Below are 21406 nucleotides of genomic sequence, written 5' to 3' on the forward strand. Positions count from 1 at the left end.
TCCTTCTTGCTACACCAGGGGTCCAGAAACATCTCCTATAAAAGGCCAGATAGCAAATATTTTAGGCTTACCAAGTCATACAGTCTTTATCATAACTACTCAATTCTGCTGTTGCTGCACAAAAGCCGTCATAAATGACATATAAACAAACAAGCATGGCTGTGTTCCAATAAAAAAAAAAGCTGGCCAGGTGCAGTGGCTCACACCTGTAATCCCAACACTTCGGGAGGCTGAGATGGGAAGATCACCTGAGGCCAGGAGTTCGAGAACAGTCTGGCCAACATGGTAAAACCCCGTCTCTACGAAAAAAAAATACAAAAAATTTGCTCGGCATAGTGGCGCATGACTGTAATCCCAGCTACTTAGGAGGCTGAGGCATGAGAACTGCTTGAACCTGGGAGGTAGAGGTTACAGTGAGCTGAGATTGTACCATTGCACTCCACAGAATGTGTCATGACAGGAGGGGCAAACATCTTGAAACACATGATGGCAGCCATAGGTTGAAACGATAGAGCAACAAGGTGGAAACAACTAGAGTCCAGAAAGATTTCATCATAAATCAGAGCTGAACTTTTGCTGAGTGTTTTTTCTGCATTGTGTAATTGTTTTCTTTTGTACACCTTTAATCTGTTTTTCTGTACTCTCTAAATCTACTATATTAACATTAACAGATTTTTCTTAGGTTAAACCATCTTTGAATTATTGGCATATATACTACTTGAACATGTTATCTTTTTTATTTTTTTATTTTTGTTTGTTTGTTTGTTTTTTGAAATGAGTCTGACTCTGTCGCCCAGGCTGGAGAGCAGTGGCGCGATCTTGGCTCACTGCAAGCTCCGCCGCCGAGGTCACACCATTCTCCTGCCTCAGCCTCCCAAGTAGCTGGGATTACAGGTGCCCACCACCGTGCTCAATTAATTTTTTTTTTTTTTTTTTTTTTTGTACTTTTAGTAGAGAGTTGGTTTCACCATGTTAGCCAGGATGGTCTCCATCTCCTGACCTCATGATCTGCCTGCCTCAGCCTCCCAAAGTGCTGGGATTACAGGTGTGAGCCACCACGCCCGGCCATGTTCTCTTTTTTATTGCTGCATTTGATTTGATAGGCTAATATCTGATAAAATAATTTTAGGCCGGGCGTGGTGGCTCGTGCCTGTAATCCCAACACTTGAAGGTGGATCCAAGCAGGCGGATCACTTGAGGCCAGGAGTTTGAGACCAGCTTGGCCAACATGGCAAAACCCCATCTCTACTAAAAACGCAAAAATTGGCCGGGCACAGTGGCTCACGCCTGTAATCCCAGCACTTTGGGAGGCCGAGGCGGGTGGATCACAAGGTCAGGAGTTCAAGACCAGTGTAGGGAGACTCCCTGAAACTATTGCTACAGAATAAAGATGAAATGCTCCTGATTACTGTAAATACAAAATTGCATGCAGAATTGTGTAAAGACAATGCCAGGTTGGGCTGCCAGAATGAGCCAACAGCGCGTGATGTGCTTCCCCCTGCAGAGATCTATGAATGGACGTGCAATCAGGGAGGTTTCACATCACCAAGATTCCTATCCCAGAAAAGCAGATGTTCATAGCTCTGGGAATGGAATGCGACCCTTGTGTAGAGCCTATAAATGGACGCATGAGGGGCGCCTGTTCATATTCATAAGATAGGGTTATAAACGCCCTTATCTTGTCACGGCTCTTCTAGGTCTCTTTAGCATTAAGGCATACTCCTGAGAATTTTTGGTCTAACCGGTTGTCTAGCTTCATGTCCTGTTTCTATTGATTGTTTGCAACCAGCTTTTGCTGCATCTGTTACTGCTGATTAATATCTTGCTCATCATAGGTTAGGGATAGACTGTGTTTCTGTTTTAAGGCTCTGTTAGAAATTGCTGACGCACACACTATATTGTAAGTTGTTTTCTCTGTATACTGTACTTCTGCATACAGATGTTCTGTTAAAGAATTACTTCATCCCCATGTGACCATCTCACCTCATAATCAAACGACCCTAAATCCCTCACTAACCTACCCCTGCCCTCACTAAACTTAATAACAAATACTGGTATATCCAGTGCATTTGCAGCATCACAGGACCAGAAGGCAGTGACTCCCTGGACCCAGCTTTCACTATCTTGTGTGTGTCTCGACCTGCCAATCCATTTGGGAACAATGAAAGAGTTCCGTTGCATTGTGGGTTGCTGGCCAGATCCTGCAATAGACCAGCCTGGCCAACATAGTGAAACTCTGTCTCTATTAAAAATACAAAAAATTAGCCAGGCGTGGTGGTGGGCGCCTGTAATCCTAGCTACTTGGGAGGCTGAGGCAGGAGAATAGCTTGAACCCAGGAGGCAAAGGTTGCAGCAAGTGGAGATTGCACCACTGCACATCAACCCGGGCAACAGTGTGAGACTTCATCTCAAAAAATAATAATAATGATGATAATTGGCCGGGCATGATGGTGTGCCCCTGTAATCCCAGCTACTCGGAAGGCTGAGGCACAAGAATTGCTTGAACCTGGGAGGCAGAAGTTGCAGTGAGCTGAGATCACACCACTGCACTCCAACCTGGGCAGCAGAGCAAGACTCTGTCTCAATTAAAAAAAAAAAAAAAAAGAATTTTACATTCCTGGTCATTATAATGAAAAGCCTCCATTTGGAAATTGTTAGAGCTTGATTAATGGCCAAGTATTTGCTAAATTTTTTGAGAATGTCTGAGTATACTTGAAAAGAACAGGTATTCCACTGGGTATGGGGGCTTATGGCTATAATTCCAGCTGTTTGGGAGGCTAAAGCAGGAGAATCGCTTGAGCCCAGGAGTTTAAGACTTGCCTGGGCCACATAGCAAGACCCCTATCTCAAAAAAAAAGGGGGGGTATTTTGTATTTGACAAGTACAGTGTACTAAATGTGTCCATTAGATCATAATAGTTCAATCTGGGATTCAAAACATCTTTCTCCTTATTGTTTTGTCTGCTTGATCTATCAATTACTGAGAGAGATATTTTATAATCTATTATGAATGTAAACTTGTCTGTTTTCTTATACCCCTAAAATTTTTGCTTCACATATTTTTGTGGCTATCTTATTCAGTGCATGCATATTTAATACTGGTGTATCTTCCTGTTGAATCGAACTTTTTCTCATTAGGAAGTGATCCTCTTTTTTTTTTTTTTTTTTTTTGAGACGGAGTCTCGTTTTGTCGCCCAGGCTGGAGTGCAGTGGCGCAATCTCGGCTCACTGCAAGCTCCGCCTCCGGGATTCACGCCATTCTCCTGCCTCTGCCTCCGAGTAGCTGGGACTACAGGCGCCCGCCACCTGGCCCGGCTGGTTTTGTATTCTTTTTGGTAGAGACAGGGTTTCACCGTGTTAGCCAGGATGGTCTCGATCTCCTGACCTTGTGATCACCGCGCCGGCCTCCCAAAGTGCTGGGATTACAGTGATGAGCCGCAGCCCGGCCAATCCTCTTTATCTCTATGTACTTTTGTCATAAAGTTGTACTTCATGGCTGGAGTGCGGTGGCTCAGCCTGTAATCCCAGCACTCAGGGGAGGCGAGGCTGGATCATGAATCCAAGAGTTCAAGACCAGCCTGACCAAGATGGTGAAACCCGTCTCTACTAAAGCTTCCTAAAAATAGCCAGGCGTGGTGGCAGAGCCACCTGTGAGACCAGCTACTCAGCAGGCTGAGGGCAGATGGTGTGAACCGGGGAGGCAGAGGTTGCAGTGAGCGAGATCATGCCTGGGCAACAGAGTGAGAGTCCATCTCAAAAATATGTAATGAATAAAAATAAAAATAAAATAGGGCGGTGTGGTGGCTCAAGCCTGTAATCCCAGCACTTTGGGAGGCCGAGGGTGGATCGAGGTCAGGAGATCGAGACCATCCTGGCTAACATGGTGAAACCCGTCTCTACTAAAAATGTCAAAAACTTAGCGAGGAGGCCGAGGTGGCGGGCCTGTAGTCCCAGCTGGGGAGGCTGAGGGCAGGAGAATGGGGCTGGCGGGGAACCGAGTGAGCTTGCAGTGAGAAGCTGAGATCCGACCTGCACTTCCAGCCTGAAGCGACACAAGACTCCGATCTCAAAAATAAATATAAATAAAATAAAAGTAAAGTGTGCTTCATTATGACAGTCATTTGGCTGGAATTTGGCCAGTGTGTCTTTCATCCTTTTGCTTCCAGCCTGCTTCAGATGTGGTTCTTAGGCATATCGTTGGATTTTATTTTTTATTCTGTCTGGAAAGGTTTTTGGCTTTTAACAAGATAACTTGGTATTTTGCATTTAATAAAATCAGCAACATACGTGGATTCATAACCAACCTTTTGTGTTTTTTCTTATCTACCTCTTCTGAGTTTTTTTCTCCTTTATTCTGTTCCTTTAGTTTAATATTTTTTCTTCGTTTTTCCTGCTTATAAGTTTGAAAGGTATAACCCGGCTTCTAAGAGATTTGCCTAAAAATTACAATAATGGCAGGAAAGACACTGTGTTTGCTTTACTGTTTTAAATCGGGAAGTGTTATGTAATTATATCCCCTATGTCTCTACTTATGTAATCTTTCTCCTTTCTAAAGTTCTGTCTGTGTCTCCTTTTTTTCTCCTTCATATTTATTTTATTTGCCTTTTTTTTTTTTTTTTTTTTTTTGCCTTTGAGACAGAGTCTTGCTCTGTTGCCCAGGCTGGAGTGCACTGGCACAATCTTGGCTCACTGCAACCTCCACCTTCCTAGTTCAAGCAATTCTCCTGCCTCAGCCTCTTGAGTAGCTGGGATTAGAGGCGCTCACCACCACACCCGGCTAATTTTTTGGTATTTTTAGTAGAGGTGGAGTTTCACCACGTTGGTCAGACTGGTCATGAACTCCTGACCTCAGGCAATCCGCCCATCTCGGCCTCTCAAAGTGCTGGGATTACAAGTGTGAGCCACCACGCCCGGCCTTACTTGCCTTTTTAAGCATCAAATTTTACTTTTATTGACCATATGTACATTTTTATTTTCTAGTTCATTCTTTCTGCTTATAATTTTGTAAGTTCTTTTCTTCTACTTTAGGGGATTTATCTTATTCTGTTTCAAGTTTCCTGAGTTGAAACAGCATATTTCAAGTCAGCCTTTCTTGCTTTTAATAAAAGTGTTTATCTTTGAGACCAGCCTGACCAAAATGGTAAAAATCCCATCTCTACTAAAAATATAAAAACTTAGTTGGGCGTGGTGGCAGGTGCCTGTAATTCCAGCTACTTGGGAGGCTGAGGCAGAAGAATCCCTTCAACTCGGAAGGCAGACATTGCAGTGAGACGAGGTCACGCCATTGCACTCCAGCCTGGGCAACAAGAGCAAAACTTCATCTCAAAAAAATAAAAAATAAAAATGAAAATTAATAAAAAATAAAAGTGCTTATCTCTACCTACATTTTCTCCCAATAACTACTTTGACCACCTCACGGTTTCAGCATATACAGTACTCTTGTAATTCATTTCTAAATCGCTTGACTTTTTCATTTCGATTTTCTCTTAAAAACTCAGAATTACTTAGGAAGTAATACAAAAAAAGATGGTGAGAAAATTGTATGTTGATAGATCTCTTCTTGGCTGTACTTTCATGTTCATTTCTAACCTTATTTTACTGTGGTCAGAGCATTGTTCCTTTTAGGAATCACTTGAGGTCTTGTTTATGGGTGAATACTTCGGCAATTTTTGTTCACAATTCCATGTCTGTGAACGCTGCTTCTGTTTGCTGTAATGAATGCAAAGGACACCAGTGAGTTTCATTCAAAGTTGTTGAAGCACTCAACAAATTCGGGTGGTTCTGCCAGGTGTGGTGGCTCACGCCTGTAATCCCAGCACTTTGGGAAGCTGAGGCGGGCAGATCACCTGAGGTCAGGAGTTCGAGACTAGCCTGGCCAAATGGTGAAACCCCATCTCCACTAAAAATACAAAAATTAGCTGGGTGTGGTGGTGCACTCCTGTGATCTCAGCTACTTCGAAGGCTGAGGCAGGAGAATCACTTGAACCCGGGGGGCGGAGGTTACAGTGAGCTGAGATCGTGTCATTGCACTCCAGCCTGGGCAACAGAGCACGACTATTTCACCAAAAAAAAAAAAAAAAAAAAAAATTCGGGTGGTTCTGTTCCTGGGGGTATCGCTCCAAGTAGGATGGTCTTCAGTAAGATGGCTTGTTTACAGCTGGGACACAGAGAACAGAATAATTTGCCCAAACTCACATATCTCTAAATAACAAAGTCTGGCCATTCTGGCCCAAAGCCCACACAGTTATCATGATGCTACAACGCCCGCCAAGGCTTCCTAATGCCAACCAGCCCACTCCTGCTTCCGAATCCCCAATAACCAGGTAACTCATAAAACGTTTAGGTATATTTCTTTTTACTCTTAAAAAAAAAAAAAAAGTTGACAATGATAACGTGCAAACTGCAGAAAGCGCCACGGGTTTCAAGCCCCCCACCTTCCCAACATCATCCTATCCTTCCCTTTCCCTTAAAATCCTACATGAAAATCCCCGAGAAAGCAGAAGAGGCCCCCAGATGGGCGGATTCCCAACCCCGGACCCCTGCGGCAGGTCGAGGCACTGAAGAAATAAATTAAAGGAGAGGTGGCTCCTGACTGGCCTTGTCCAGCTCTGTCTCGCAGACCCAGCGGTAGGGCCTCTGGCAGACGTCGTCGTTCCAGCGGCCGTCGTCGGTGAAGTGGGCACAGTCCTCCCCTCCCCCGAGCCCGTGGCCGTACCAGTCGTCCGGCTGCTCCGGTCTCCAGTTCCTGGGGATAGAGCCAGCTGTGGGCCCCAGGAGGTCGGACCCGCGGCCAGGTCGCTCCAGACCCCTCCGCCCAGGGCCCCAGGCGGGAAGGCGGCCGGACCCAGGCCGAGGGAGGGCGCGCACTCACTTGAAGCCCGTCTCGTAGTCCGTCCCGTCCACCCACTTCCAGGGCCCGTTTTGGTCGTGGAGGCCCATCCAGGTGTTCACAGGACCTATGTGGTGCTGGACAAATTTCTGAGGAGAGAGGAGGCGGGTGGTGATCTCTCCCCGAGGCCAGCCGGCCTCCCAGACCCTCCGGGTCCTCACCTGTTCCTCCCAGGACGTGACCACCACCAGGTGCGCGTCCTCCAGCCGGCAGTAGTTGTCGGCGTCGGCCCAGGCCTTCCCGGAGCGTGAGAACCAGTAGCAGCTGCGCTCGTGCTCCACCCAGTTGACTGGGCAGCAGGCCCTTTCTGAGCCTGAGCGGGAGAAACCGGGCGCAGGAGCTAAGGCGCTGCCCGGGGGCGCGCGGGAGGCAGAGAGCGGGCCGGGCTGGCCTCCTCACCATTGCCCTGGAGCGCCGCCATCTGACAGCTCAGGCTCCGCAGGTCAGACATGAACTGCTTCACGTGGAGCAGCAGGCTGGAGTGATCTGGGAAGACGCGGCGGAGGGGAGCGAAAGGAGATGCGGGACCCGCCGGGAGGGAAACGAGGTCAGCCCCACATCCTCCTGCTGGGACCCGAACACCCATCGCAGTGCCACAAACAGCAGCAGGGTTGGCCTGAGAGACCCCCATACACACACACTCCTACACACACAACACACTTACACACACCACACAGACACACAACTCATCCTAACCCCCATACACACAGACAATACAAAACACACAACACACCTTAACCCACATACACAAACACACAAACACACACAACACACCCTCACACACACACAAACATGCCCTAACCCACATACACAGGCAGACAACACACAAAACACAACACACCTAACCAAAGCGGACGCACCGGCGTTGGCCGCAAAGGCCTGACGCATGACACCGGACGCACCGACGCCCTAAGCCTGGAGCGTCCGCAGACGGTGCAAGCCTGACGCGCCCTTGCTGGCTGCCCTATTGCATGGACTGACCGCAAGACGCACCAGCGTGCCACAAGCCACGTACAAGAACCTGGCACCTAAACCGCCACCGGACCTGGCCACCCTGACCCGCAGGTCCTGAACCGTACGCCCAACGCATACGCACTGACGCGCCTAAGCCACGCGGACCAGACGCACAAGGCCACAAAGACGCGTGGACCGCAGGCTTGCCGCCTAAACCCGCATTACGCAGGACGCGCCCAGACGCACCTGTGCGCTCCGCACCAGATGCAGTATTACTGATGGCGGCCCTCGCACTGACGCACGCGTTGCCTGACGCACAATGACCCATCTTTTGTGCCGTGACCGCGATGGGATGATGCCTCAGGATAAATGCGTGTGACGCCCTGATACGACATTAACCTGAATAACCTTATCGCGCGGTTCGCGCCCGTCCACGTGCCGCGCCGCGCCGGTTTGCGCCGCCAGACCGCGAGATATTTTTGATCATCGCCGGTTTTGCGCCGCTGGCAGGCTGCAGTTCACCAACCGCCTGATACCATCACGCCACTTCTCACCACCGCCACTCGATGCAAATGCCTGAACGCTTACGCATCAATCGCCTGGGGCCTGGGCTCAGGTTGCTGCCGCAATGCCGCAATGCTTACATCCGGATTATGCTGCAATGTCGCCTGGATCCACCAAACCGCCGCCTGCTGGATTATCACGAAAATACCGCTGGTCTGCCATCGACCGCCACGGACTCACCGCTCATTTTCCGCCGCCTTCCACCTCCTTCCTCCATTCCATTCCATTCCATCCTTCCTTCCATTCCACCTCCACCCCATCCCTCAGTTCCTGCACGATCCACTCCCTGGTTTCCTCCACCTCCATTCCTCCACTGGGCTCTCCATTCCACCACCACTCCAGATCCCTTCATTTCCATCCTTTCCGCGTCCATTGAACCCCAGCCCCGCCTCAGCGCCCTCACCCTGGGTGCTCAAGCCCTTGACCTGGGCCTCGGTGCTCGCTGTGAAGTTGCTGAACGTCTCTCTCAGGCCCCGCAGCTCCCGCTGCAGCTGGGCGTCTGGCCAGGAGAGGGTGCAGAGAGAACAAAATGGGAGCGCTGTGTCCACCACCACCGCACCCACCACTCCTTCGCCACGGTACCCCGTCAACACCCCCCAGTGTTGCCCCCTTCCCTGCCCACCCCTGGGGCACCCACTTTGGGATCCGATCACACAGACAACCACCAGCAGCAGGAGGCTGAGGCCCAGGGAGAGCAGGAGGAGGCGAGGGCCGGAGCAGAGACGCCGCAGGAGGGACTGCGGAGGAGGTGGCCCTGCGAGAGGAGGGGGTGTCAGGAGCGCGGGGACAGAGGGGAGCCTGGCACAGCTCCGGGGTCCTGAAAGGGGAGCAAGCTAAGGCGGCCCTAGTAGTCTAGGAGGAACCATGCACATGAAAAAATGCGGGCGGTGGGCGACCCTGCAGGGCCAGAGGCAACTGGAAATCGGGGAGAAAAGAGGGCTGGGGAGGGGGGCTAAGCGCTGAGCCGCCCCATCCCACCGAGGCCCTGAGCTTTTGCTGACACCTAATGGCATGACTGTGTCACTGCAGCCAATCCAGGAGCCTCAGTCCACCCCCTCCTCCCGCGCCTTGCAACGCAAGTGAGTGACCCGCGCCTCGGAGCCGCTGCTGCTTCCCCTGAAAGTGGGAAAAGGCGGGAGGTTTCTGTCTCTGTCCGTGAATTCCACTCGTCTTTGGCTGCGCGCAGGGAGAGAAGGTGCAATAGCTACTCTTCAGGCCCTCAAGTCTTCCACCCAGCAGGGGGAAGAGACACGTTAGCCCTGTGTCCTGAGAGTTGAAGGGTGGGGGGCCCTCCCGGGGCTCTCCCTGCCCTCTCTCCTCCGCTGCGGACCCTCCTTCCGTCAAAACGCGCTGCACCCCATCCCCCAAGAACTTCAGCCTTGCCCAGCCTAAACAAGTGCCTGCTCGGAGGACAAAGAAATGGGTCAAGGGGAATTTGCTTTTGAAGCAAGAGGGTGTCGTTCTCCCTCAGGTCAGAGATCCCTCATCCCCCGTCACAGAATCCTCAGACCCTTCGCAGAAACCTTTGCCCACTTCACCAACCTGATCACTGACACACACAGGCACGCGCACACGCACACGCACACACGCACACACACACGCGCGACCAGGGCTCCCTGGGTGGTGTTGGAAGGGGAAAGGAAGAGGGGTCTGACTTCGTCATAGAAAGCCAACAGTGACCTCATCTCTCCAACTTCCAGCTGTTCCCACATCCCCTGGGTCCACCCCCGAGTGCCAGGAGGCACAGGAAAGCTTTGGGCAGCTGTCACCAAGAAAGGGACTCCAACTCCACACTCTGCCCCTCTCTTGAGAGGGGCAGCTCCGACGCTTTTCTCAGTGTTGGGAGAGGGAGACAGACGCAGAGAGAGAGCCAGGCTCACGGGCAAGAGTAGGAGCTGTGGCTGGGGGGTGGAGAACCGCCAAATTCTCGCCTTGCAGAGGCAGGGCAAGGCGGCCCTCACCTTTTCCGAGCTGATGGTGGTCACTCTCCTCATTGTCCAGATGCTGCAGGTCCTGATACTCCTTGGTCATGATAGGGCTGGTGCTGGAGCTGGGACTGAGTCAAGGCTGAGGCTGGGGCTGAGGTGGGGGCTCACCAGGACTAGAGCTGGAATGAGGGGCCCATCTTTTTACTCCCATCTGATTGACGGCTCTGTGGAGACCTTTCTTCTTTCTTTCTCTCTCTCTTTTTTTTTTTTTTTTTTTTTTTTGAGACGGAGTCTTGCTCTGTTGCCCAGGCTGGAGTGCAGTGGGGCGATCTCGGCTCACTGCAACCTCTGCCTCCCAGGTTCAAGCGATTCTCCTGCCTCAGCCTCCCGAGTAGCTGGGACAACAGGCGCCTGCCACCACACCCAGCTAATTTTTTGTATTTTAGTAGAGACAGGGTTTCACCGTGTCACCCAGGCTTGTCTTGAACTCTTGAGCTCAGGCAATCCGCCCTCCTCAGCCTCCCAACGTGCTGGGATTACAGGCGTGGGCCGCCGCGCCCGGCCGAGACCCTTCTTCTTTCCTCCATCCACCCCCAGGCCTGACATCCAGAATCTGTCCTCTGATGTTTCCCACCAGCACCTCCCAATACAGCCTGGCTTTCCTCCACACCCCTGCACCCCCAGCCAGCCTCCCGCCGCCTCTCTTCCCGTTTTACTTGCTTGGGGTCTCAGGGTCTGACGCCCAGGTTCTTCAGTGCTGTGCAGAAGCCGGATAAGGAGGGGGGCTGAAGCTTGGAGAATGGGGGTGGGTGGACAGCCGTGGACGATGGAGTGGGAGCGGGCAGGGTCCATAGGAGGGCCCTGGGCCCCGGTGTCTCTGTGTCTGCGTGTCTGTGTGTCCAAGCACGCCAAACGTGGCATCTCCAGTGCCCGGGACTTTGGACAGTAAACAGAGGTGGAAATGGATTGGGACTTAGGGGAGTGTGGGGGTGGGAGTGGGGGATGGGTTGCCTCTGCTCTCCTCCCCAGGGAGGAGAATCATGTTGCCACCACACAGGCCAGTCACCTTACTCTTCCGTGCACCATTTGGGAGGGGTGCCAGGCCAGGAGGCGCTGGGATGGAATTTGCCATATCCCCCCTCCCTCCCCATTTCGCTTCCTGCCTCTAAATTCCCCAGAACGATTGGTGTCTCCAAATATCCCTGAACAGGATCAGAGGAACCGGTTCTCTGCTCTTGCCCAATCCAGGCCTGTGACCCTGGCACATGAGCTGCAGGCCCCAGTTTCCTGCGGGGCCGGGCCCCAGGCTTCCCAGCTCTGGCCTGACTTGCTTCCCTCTCCTGGGGAGTAAAGTCTTCCAAGCAGCATGAGGGCCGGTTTGGTTCCGGGAGAGGCAGGCGAGCCTCCGCTGGGACTGGTGCCAGCAAACCTCCATTCGCTGCTACTCTGTGCCTCAGGTCACTGCGTTCATGAACTTCTCTCATTATCCCCAGAGCACATCACATTTCACAGATGAGAAAGCTAAGGCCCTATAAGGTAAGAGCTTGCCCAGGGTCATGCTGCAAGGACGCAGCAAAGGGTAGACTAGAACGTGAACAGCCTGACTCCAGGCACTGCGTTCAGGCCCCAGAACCACACCCAGAGCCAGGATCCCATCCGGTTGACACAGCTGGGCTCCAGTGTCCCAGAGATGCTAAACCATGGTCCCTTACAGCCCCACGGAGCTTCAGAGAGAGCCATGTGAATTTGAATTATGCTCACTTGGAAATCAGGCAGTATTAAATATAATCTTGGCTGGGTGCAGTGGCTCACGCTTGTAATCCCAGCACTGTGGGAGGCCAAGGCGGGCGGATCACCTGAGGTCAGAGGTTCAAGACCAGCCTGGCCAACATGATGAAGCCCCGTCTCTACCAAAAATACAAAAATTAGCGGGGCATGGTGGTGCATGTCTGTAATCCCAGCTACTCAGGAGGCTGAGGCAGGAGAATCGCTTGAACCCAGGAGGCGGAGGTTGCAGTGAGCCAAGATCGTGCCACTGCACTCCAGCCTGGTGACAGCAAGACTCCATCTCAAAAAAAAAAAAAAAGATAATACATTTAAGCTGGCTACAGTGGCTCATGCCTGTAATCCCAGCACTGTGGGAGGCCAAGGTGGGCGGATCACCTGAGGTCAGGAGTTTGAGACCAGCCTGGCCAACATGGTGAAACTGCGTCTCTACTAAAAATATAAAAATGAGCCAGGTGCAGGCCTGTAATCCCAGCTACTCAGGAGGCTGAGGCAGGAGAATCGCTTGAACGCGGGAGGCGGAGGTTGCAGTGAGCTGAGATCGCGCCATTGCACTCCAGCCTGGGTGACAAGAGCAAGACTTTGTCTCAAAAAAAAAAAAAGGTAATAAGTCTCACTTTAGGTCCAAATGTGAAGTCATCCAAATCCTACTTTACAGTTATTTCAGTGAGAAAACAAGGCTTGAATTTTGAGAATTTTCAATGATGTGAGATATTCAGGAACACATCCCTTGCATAAAATGTGACAGCTCTGTGTGTGCCCTCCTTTGTCTGTGTCCTGACAACCACCGTGTCATTTACATGTGCTGGGACAATGGCCAATGATTTTGTTGACTGTTGGGCTGTTAATTAAACATCCTTTAATATAATCACTTACAATCTGGCTTATTCAGGCAAATGAACCTACATTATTTCGGTCGGAATAGTGGTCACCTGGTTGGGTGCGGTGACTCATGCCTGTAATCCCAGCACTTTGGGAGACCGAGCCAGGCGGATTAACTGAGGGTCAGGAGTTCGAGACCAGCCTGGCCAACGTGGCAAAATCCCGTCTCTACTAAAAATACAAAAATTAGCCAGGTATGGTGGCAGGCACCTGTGGTCCCAGGTACATGGGAGGCTGAAGTGGGAAAAATGCTTGAACCTGGGAGACAGAGGTTGCAGTGAGCCGAGATCGTGCCACTGCACTCCAGCGTGGGCGCAGAGAGAGATACTGCATCTCAAAAAAAAAAAAAAAGAATTTTTTTTTTTTGAGATAGAGTCTCGCTCTGTCGCCCAGGCTGGAGTGCAGTGGCGCAATCTTGGCTCACTCCAGGCTCCACCTCCCGGGTTCACGCCATTCTCCTGCCTCAGCCTCCCAAGTAGCTGGGACTACAGGTGCCCACCACCATGCCTCCCTCGCAGAAATAGTGACTAGCCGAGAGCACAAGAGGCGCTTGGGGATGATGGAAAAGTTCAGCTCCTGGGTCTGGATGCTGGTTACACCATGGTGGTGTTCAGCTTGCAAAACTGCAGAAAGCTGTGCACTTATGATATGTGCATTTTTCTGTTTGCACATTATACTGGAGTAAGAGACTTTCAAATCTGATTTCTACTCTATAACCCTCATTCCCCAAACTCATTGATTAGGGGGCAGGGCTTGGATCAGTGCTAAAAAACTCCAAAGCCAATAACATTTATTCTATTATTATTATTATTTTTAGAGATGAGGGTCTCACTGTGTTGCCCAGACTGATCTCAAACTCCTGGCCTCAAGTAATCCTCCCTCCCCAGCCTCCTGAGTAGCTAGGATTACAAGTTCGTGCCACCACACTTGGCAAAGCAAGTAACTTTAGAACGGAAGTCAGAGATGGAAGGGAAACAAATAATACCATGTACCAGGCCACTAACTTCCAGGCCCTCTGCAAAATACCAGAGATAATAGTGAAAACGAAAAAGTAGCTAAAAAAAAAACTATGCTACAATGGCAGTAGATCGATGCCCTCTGAGAATTCACTTATCCTTTACATTTATTCCTTTAAGAACATGTTAGGCCGACTCTGGTGGCTCACATCTGTCATCCCAACACTTTGGGAAGTCAAGGCAGGAGGACTGCTTGAGGCCAGGAGTTTGAGGCACACTGGGCAACATAGCAAGACCCCATCGTGCCTGTAGTTTCAGCTACTTGGGAGGCTGAGGTAGGAGGATCACTTGAGCCCAGGAGTTGAGGCCACAGTGAGCTATGATGGTGCCACTGCACTCCAGCCTGGATGATAGAGTGAGATCCTGTCTCAAAATAAGTAAATAAATTAATTTAATTAAATTAAAGATTATAGTCCAGGTGCGGTGGCTCACACCTGTAATCCCAGCACTTTGGGAGGCCGAGGTGGGTGGATCATGAGATCAGGAGTTTAAGACCAGCCTGTCCAAGATAGTGAAACCCCGTCTCCACTAAGAATACAAAAAAAAAATATATATATATATAAGCCAGGTATGGTGGCGGGCGCCTGTAATCCCAGCTATTCAGGAGGCTGAGGCAGGAGAATCACTTGAACCCAGGAGGTGGAGGTTGCAGTGAGCCGAGATCGAGCTACTGCACTCCAGCCTGGGCGACACAGCGAAACTCCGTCTTGGGAGAAAAAAAAAAATTATATACCTTGGTTAGGGTAACCACTCTGTGGTTTATCCCTGTGTATGTTAATACATTTGAATGCCTTTCTTGAAAATAAATTTTTTGGCTGGGTGACAGGAAAACACACCTGTTATCCCAGCACTTTGGGAGGTCGAGGTGGGCAGATCATGAGGTCAGGAGATCGAGACCATCCTGGCTAACGCGATGAAACCCCGTCTCTACTAAAAAATACAAAACAAAACTAGCCGGGCGAGGTGGCGGGCGCCTGTAATCCCAGCCACTCGGGAGGCTGAGGCAGGAGAATGGCGTAAACCCGGGAGGCGGAGCTTGCAGTGAGCTGAGATCCGGCCACTGCACTCCAGCCTGGGCGACAGAGCAAGACTCTGTCTCAATAAATAAATAAATAAATAAATAAATAAATAAATAAATAAATAAATTTTTTGGCCAGGCACAGTGGCTCATGCCTGTAATCCCAGCACTCTGTGAAACTGAGGCAAGCAGATGGCTTGGGCTCAAGAGTTCAAGACAAACCTAGATAACATGGCAAAACCCTGTCTCTACCCAAAAATACAAAAAATTATCCAGGTGTGGTGGCGCATGCCTGTGGTCCCAGCTACTCTGGAGGCTGAGGTGAGAGGATCGCTTGAACCTGGGAGGCGGAGGTTGCAGTGAACCAAGATCATGCCACTTCACTCCAGCCTGGGTAACAGACCAAGACCCCTTCTCTACGTGCCTGTAGTCCCAGCTACTCGGGAGGCTGAGGCAGGAGAATGGCTTGAACCTGGGAGGCAGAGGTTGCAATGAGCCAAGATCGCGCCACTGCACTCCAGCCTGGTGACAGAGCGAGACTCCGTCTCAGAATAAATAAATAAATAAATAAATATTTTCTTTAATAAAAATTAATAATGTTTTCAAATATTGAAGAATTTTAAAGGCTATGGACCTTGGATTTTCCTTGTGGAGAAAGTCTCATGTATTAATTTTGTATTGCTGATAACAAAGGAAGGCCCATAAAGAGTTGCAGTCAGGGCAGTGGTGAGGTCAGATCTGTGAGCTTAACAACAGCCTGGCCTTGGGGTGGGTGATGGCTCAGAGATGGTTTGCCCAGAGGCAGGGAGATGATCAGGAGGCTGCTGCGTTGGTCTCAGTGAGAAAATGTGAGGCTAGAGGCCAGACGGGGAGGGCCAGATGAGCAGAACTTCAGTAGAGGAATGACGTAGACCTGGTAGCTACTGAATGTGCACTCAGGAGGGGACCAGGGAGGCGGGGGACAGTGGCACAGCTGCCCAGGGTCCAGAGGCTACTGTAGATGGGTCTGGAGTCTGAAGAGACTTGTGAGCAGGAGCCTCTGAAAGCAGAGTGGGCGACGTCCAGGTGTGGCAAAGTGCCCCATGGTGACCCCGCCCCGTGACAGGGCATGGTGGAAAGAAAGCAGCCGAGCACAGTCCCTGCCAGTGGGAGAAGCAGGAGGAAGCACCCAGGACTGCCAGTCATCCAAGCTTCAGGGCCAGCTCTGGGGACTATGAGTACCAAGTTAAATATTGCTCGGGAGGCCGAGTGCCGTGGCTCACGCCTGTAATCCTAGCACTTTAGGAGGCTGAGGTGGGCGGATTGCCTGAGCTCAGGAGTTGGAGACCAGCCTGGGCAACACAGTAAAACCAAGTCTCTACTAAAATACAAAACAATTAGCCAGGCGTGGCAGCGGGCGCCTACAGGCGCCCCAGCTGCTCTGGAGGTTGAGGCAGGAGAATTGCTTGAACCCAGGAGGCGGAGGTTGCAGTGAGCCAAGATCACGCCACTGCACTCCAGTCTGGGTGACAGAGCGAGACTCCATCCAAAAAAAAAAAAAAAAATATATATATATATATATAGAGAGAGAGAGAGAGAGAGAGAGTAAGGGTTAGGTTAGCACGATCTCAGCTTACTGTAACCTTTGCCACCCGGATTCACGCCATTCTCCTGCCTCAACCTCCCAAATAGCTGGGACTACAGGCGCCCGCCACCACACCTGGCTGATTTATTTATTTATTTATTTATTTATTTATTTATTTATTTATTTGTATTTTTAGTAGACATGGGGTTTCACCACGTTAGCCTGGATGGTCTCGATATCCTGACCTTGTGATCCGCCCGCCTTGGCCTCTCAAAGTGCCGGGATAAGAGGCGTGAGCCATCGTGCCCAGCCAAAAATATATATATACATATTGCTAGGGAGAGATAATGAAATGAACTTCCCATGAGGGTAAATCAGGAAGACTGGAGTATTTTCAGGTTAGGGGAGGCCTGAGCAGCTGGTGAACAGAGGAGAAGGGCCGGAAGCAAGAGGGCTCCTGGCTGCTGAACAGGAAGCTTGCTGAAGGCCTGAGGCTCCAGGAAGGATGCTCGTGCTGCAAAACCAGCCTGAGGCCCTCCATCAGCCGGACCTGCTCCACCTTGCCCTCATCTGGAAAATGGGCTCATGCCCGGCTCAGAGTGCTCATCAAGGTTAAACGGGATAATGAGTGAAAAGCACCTAGCGCAGTGCCGGCACACACCAGGTACTCAGCACGTGCTAGCTGATTTCAGTTTCATTCTCAGCAACACAGCCATGAGTTGCATTAGACCTCCAAGGCCTCTTCCAGTGTGGGAGGAGGAGAAAAGGGGGAAGATTGGGATCAGGATGGCAGAGGATGTCTGTCCCCACACCCCGGAGGGTGGTTAGCAACTTCGCTGGGACAGAGCTGGTGGCCCGGGGGTTGTCTGAGTTGAGACAGTCCCTTCCCCTGCTATGGAGAAGGAGGGTTCTGAGCTCCCTCAGTCACTGCCAACCCTCTCGGAGCACTTTCCAGCCTCATGGTTGGGATGGGCCTGTGCACCCAAGGGCTGAAGCTAGACCTCCTCCCAGGCCTGCAGGGAGTCTAACACCCGCAGAGCTGAAGAAGAGGCACCTGAACAAACAGGCAGGAGGGGCAAAGCAGGGGCTCTTCACGAACTTCCCAGAGAGGGCAGCCGATGGCCCCATATCTAGAAAAGGCTGAGCAGCAATTGGGTTGAGATGAAGCAGGGGAGGGTGAGGAAAAGGAAGGCTGTCCTCCAACCTTTCGGGCTGGGAAGTGCGGGATCACCAGTGCTGAGAGGAGCAGACGGGCCTCTGCACACAAGTTTAAATCTGAGCTGACACAACCCACCCCAAGAGCTTCAATATCCCGTCTCTGCAGTTGACAAGAAGCTGGCCTGCAGAAATGGGTGCCCAAGCTCCGTGTCTCCAGCAGGGTCTCTCTCCTCAACACCACTCTGTCCACCCCAGGCACACCCACCTTTTCAACCTTGGGACAGCCAGCATTCTCTGACCCAGGACCCTCTCTACACCTCTTTGCTACTTTCTTTTAGAGACAGAGTCTCACCCTGTCGCCCAAGCTGGAGTGCAATGGCACGATCTGGGCTCACTGCAAACTCCGCCTCCCGGGTTCATGCGATTTTCCTGCCTCAGCCTCTGGAGTAGCTGGGATTACAGGCGCCTGCCACCACACCCAGCTTTTTTTTTTAAAGTAGAGACGGGGTTTCACCATGTTGGCCAGGCTGGTCTTGAACTCCTGACCTCGTGATCCGCCCACCTCAGCCTCTCACAGTGCTGTGATTACAGGCGTGAGCCACCATGCCTGGCCTGCCTGTTTCCTACTTTTTGAGGGTAAAACTTGTAAAAACTCCAAATGATTCCAGGCTTTAACTTTTGCGTTTATCCATATCTGAAAATAGACCAAGAGGCCAATGACAATAATTGCTACCATTTTCTACTATGCGTCAGGCACTGTGCTGAGGGCTTTACATGTACTTTACCATTAATTCCTCACAGGTATCCAGCAAGGTAGGTAGTTATTTCCATTTTACAGCTAGGTATACTGAGGCTTAGAGAGGTTAAGCTCTCCCCAAAGTGACAGTGACTCCACCATCATCCCTCATCCTAACCCCAGCAACAGTCTAGCTGGCTCTCCATTGCCCCCTGCTGTATATTCCCCTTCACACCCAGAGTAACCTGCTCAGGGACAAACCGTGTTCCCTTCACAGCCCTCCAGCAGCTTCTATGCCACTCTGAATAAATCCACGGAAAGTCCTGTGTGCCAGGCCTCTCTGACTTCTCTGACACACCTTCTGTTTCTCTCTGTCCCCCACCCTACTCCACTTCAGTGGTCTCCTTCTATCCTTCAACCTTTCAAATTGATTCCTTCCAGACTGTTCCTCTCTCTACTTGGCACACTCTCACCACCCCAGTCTTTGTTGTCCTTCAGGCCTCAACCCAAATGCTGCTGCAAGGGGCCTCCCTGACTGCCCGGTCTAAACCAGCAAGGGCCATCACTCTCTTTGCATAATAGCACCCATCATTGTCTAAACGCTCTGTGTTCACTTACTCCCTATATAGTCTGTCATCTCCACTGGATGGACCCAAAGTTCCCTAAGGACAGGGATGTTGCCTTCCCAGCATCTAGAACACTGCCTAGTTCCAAGGAACATCCAAGTAAGTATTTACTGAAAGAAATAAAAAGTGTGGGGAGTAGAGGAGCCAAGATTTGAACTGACGTTGTTTGGGAGCCTGGGGCTCCAGTGCACTATATTACATTGCCTTCTCAAGCGGCCAGGGAAGAGCTCCCATGGCCTTGGAAGAATACAGCCCCAGCTGCAACCGTGCTTCCCCTGAGGAATAATGCGTGGAGGGAAACAGGGAGGGAACTTTTTTTTTTTTTTTTTTTGAGACGGAGTCTCGCTGTGTCGCCCAGGCTGGAGTGCAGTGGCCGGATCTCAGCTCATTGCAAGCTCCGCCTCCCGGGTTTTTACGCCATTCTCCTGCCTCAGCCTCCCGAGTAACTGGGACTACAGGCGCCCACCACCTCGCCGGGCTAGTTTTTTGTATTTTTTTTTAGTAGAGACGGGGTTTCACCGTGTTAGCCAGGATGGTCTCGAACTCCTGACCTCGTGATCCGCCCGTCTCGGCCTCCCAAAGTGCTGGGATTACAGGCTTGAGCCACCGTGCCCGGCCGGGAACTTTTTTTAAAACAATATGTATTTCTATATTTATCTGAATTGTTGTCAGGTACTTGTATTAATTGTAATTTACAAAATAATGCATGCAGGCCAGGTGCGGTGGCTCACGCCTGTAATCCCAGCACTTTGGGAGGCCAAGGCGGGTGGATCACCTGAGGTCAGGAGTTCAAGACCAACCTGACCAATATGGTGAAACCCGTCTCTACTAAATACAAAAAATTAGGCCAGGCGCGGTGGCTCACGCCTGTAATCCCAGCACTTTGGGAAGCCAAGGCGGGCGGATCACGAGGTCAGGAGATCGAGGCCATCCTGGCTAACACGGTGAAACCCCGTCTCTACTAAAAATACAAAAAAATTAGCCGGGCATGGTGGGGGGCACCTGTAGTCCCAGCTACTTGGGAGGCTGAGGCAGGAGAATGGCGTGAACCTGGGAGGCGGAGCTTGCAGTGAGCTGAGATTGCGCCACTGTACTCCAGCCTGGGGGACCGAGCGAGACTCCGTCTCAAAACAAACAAACAAACAAACAAAAAATTAGCCAGATGTGGTGGCATGCACCTGTAATCCCAGCTACTGGGGAGGCTCAGGCAGGAGAATTGCTTGAATCCAGAAGGCAGAGGTTGCAGTGAGCCGAGATGTTGCCACTACACTCCAGCCTGGGCAACAAGAGCAAAACTCTGTCTCTAATAATAATAATAATACATGCAAAATTATGTGATTCTACCCCTTCCAGGTCAACTATGTGATTCTGCCCCTTCTAGTTTAACACACAGATGCATTACCTACACATACCTTCCTCAGCTCCTAGATTTCTCCCTTCTGCTCATGATAGAGAACGTTATCACAGCCTCAAGCCATCTGCTATTACACAGAACCAAGCTAAGAGAAGGATTATTTGAAAAACATCCAGGGAGGCCGGGCGCGGTGGCTCAAGCCTGTAATCCCAGCACTTTGGGAGGCCGAGGCGGGTGGATCACGAGGTCAGGAGATCGAGACCATCCTGGCTAACATGGTGAAACCCCATCTCTACTAAAAATACAAAAAACTAGCCGGGCGTGGTGGCGGGCGCCTGTAGTCCCAGCTACTCGGAGGCTGAGGTGGGAGAATGGCGTGAGCCCGGGAGGTGGAGCTTGCAGTGAGCCAAGATTGCGCCACTGCACTCCAGCCTGGGCGACAGAGCGAGACTCCGTCTCAAAAAAAAAAAAAAGAAAGAAAAACATCCAGGGACAGGCACGGTGGCTCACGCTTGTAATACCAGCACTCTGGGAGGCCAAGGCAGGCGGATCACCTGAGGTCAAGAGTTTGAGACCAGCTTAGCTAACACGGTGAAACCCCGTTTCTACTAAAAATACAAAACAAAAAACAAAAAAAAAATAGCTGTGCGTGGTGGCGTGCGCCTGTAATCCCAGTTACTTGGGAGGCTGAGGCAGGAGAATCACTTGAACCCGGGAGTTGGAGGTTGCAGTGAGCCGAGATCGTGCCATTGCACTCCAGCTTGGGCAACAAGAGAGAAACTCCATCTCAAAAAAAAAAAGGAAAGAAAAGCATCCTTTGAAGCAGTGCTTCTCCACCCAGTGAGACATCAAAATCACCTGGGAGCTTTCCAGAAATGCCGACCCCTGGTCCCCATCCCCAGGATCCTGTTGGACTCGGTCCTGCATAGAAAA

The 21406-nt window shown here is 51.0% G+C and overlaps 1 protein-coding gene across 1 annotated transcript; it reads right to left on the reverse strand.

The window, feature by feature from the left end:
- Positions 1-6337: 6337 nt before the first annotated feature.
- On the reverse strand, positions 6338-11285 carry ASGR1 (asialoglycoprotein receptor 1). Its single transcript, XM_031657327.1, has 8 exons — positions 11051-11285; positions 10368-10513; positions 9044-9160; positions 8810-8905; positions 7288-7455; positions 7050-7201; positions 6871-6977; positions 6338-6744 (listed from the first exon to the last, which is right to left on the reverse strand). Exons 2-8 carry the CDS (start codon positions 10435-10437, stop codon positions 6570-6572), a joined length of 885 nt encoding a protein of 294 aa, XP_031513187.1. The 5' UTR covers positions 10438-10513; positions 11051-11285; the 3' UTR covers positions 6338-6569.
- Between the last annotated feature and the right edge of the window lie 10121 nt (positions 11286-21406).

This window comes from Papio anubis, chromosome 17 (genome assembly GCF_008728515.1).
Source record: "Papio anubis isolate 15944 chromosome 17, Panubis1.0, whole genome shotgun sequence".
Lineage (NCBI taxonomy): Eukaryota > Metazoa > Chordata > Mammalia > Primates > Cercopithecidae > Papio > Papio anubis.

What these genes read in the sequence shown, in the direction of transcription:
- ASGR1 (XM_031657327.1), bottom strand. Translation starts at nt 10,437, where the DNA reads ATGACCAAGGAGTATCAGGACCTGCAGCATCTGGACAATGAGGAGAGT. An exon ending in CAAGGGCTTGAGCACCCAGG is followed by an intron (nt 7,456 to 8,809) that starts GTGAGGGCGCTG and finishes TTCGGGTCCCAG; the next exon opens with CAGGAGGATGTGGGGCTGAC. An exon ending in TCACGTCCTGGGAGGAACAG is followed by an intron (nt 6,978 to 7,049) that starts GTGAGGACCCGG and finishes CTCTCTCCTCAG; the next exon opens with AAATTTGTCCAGCACCACAT.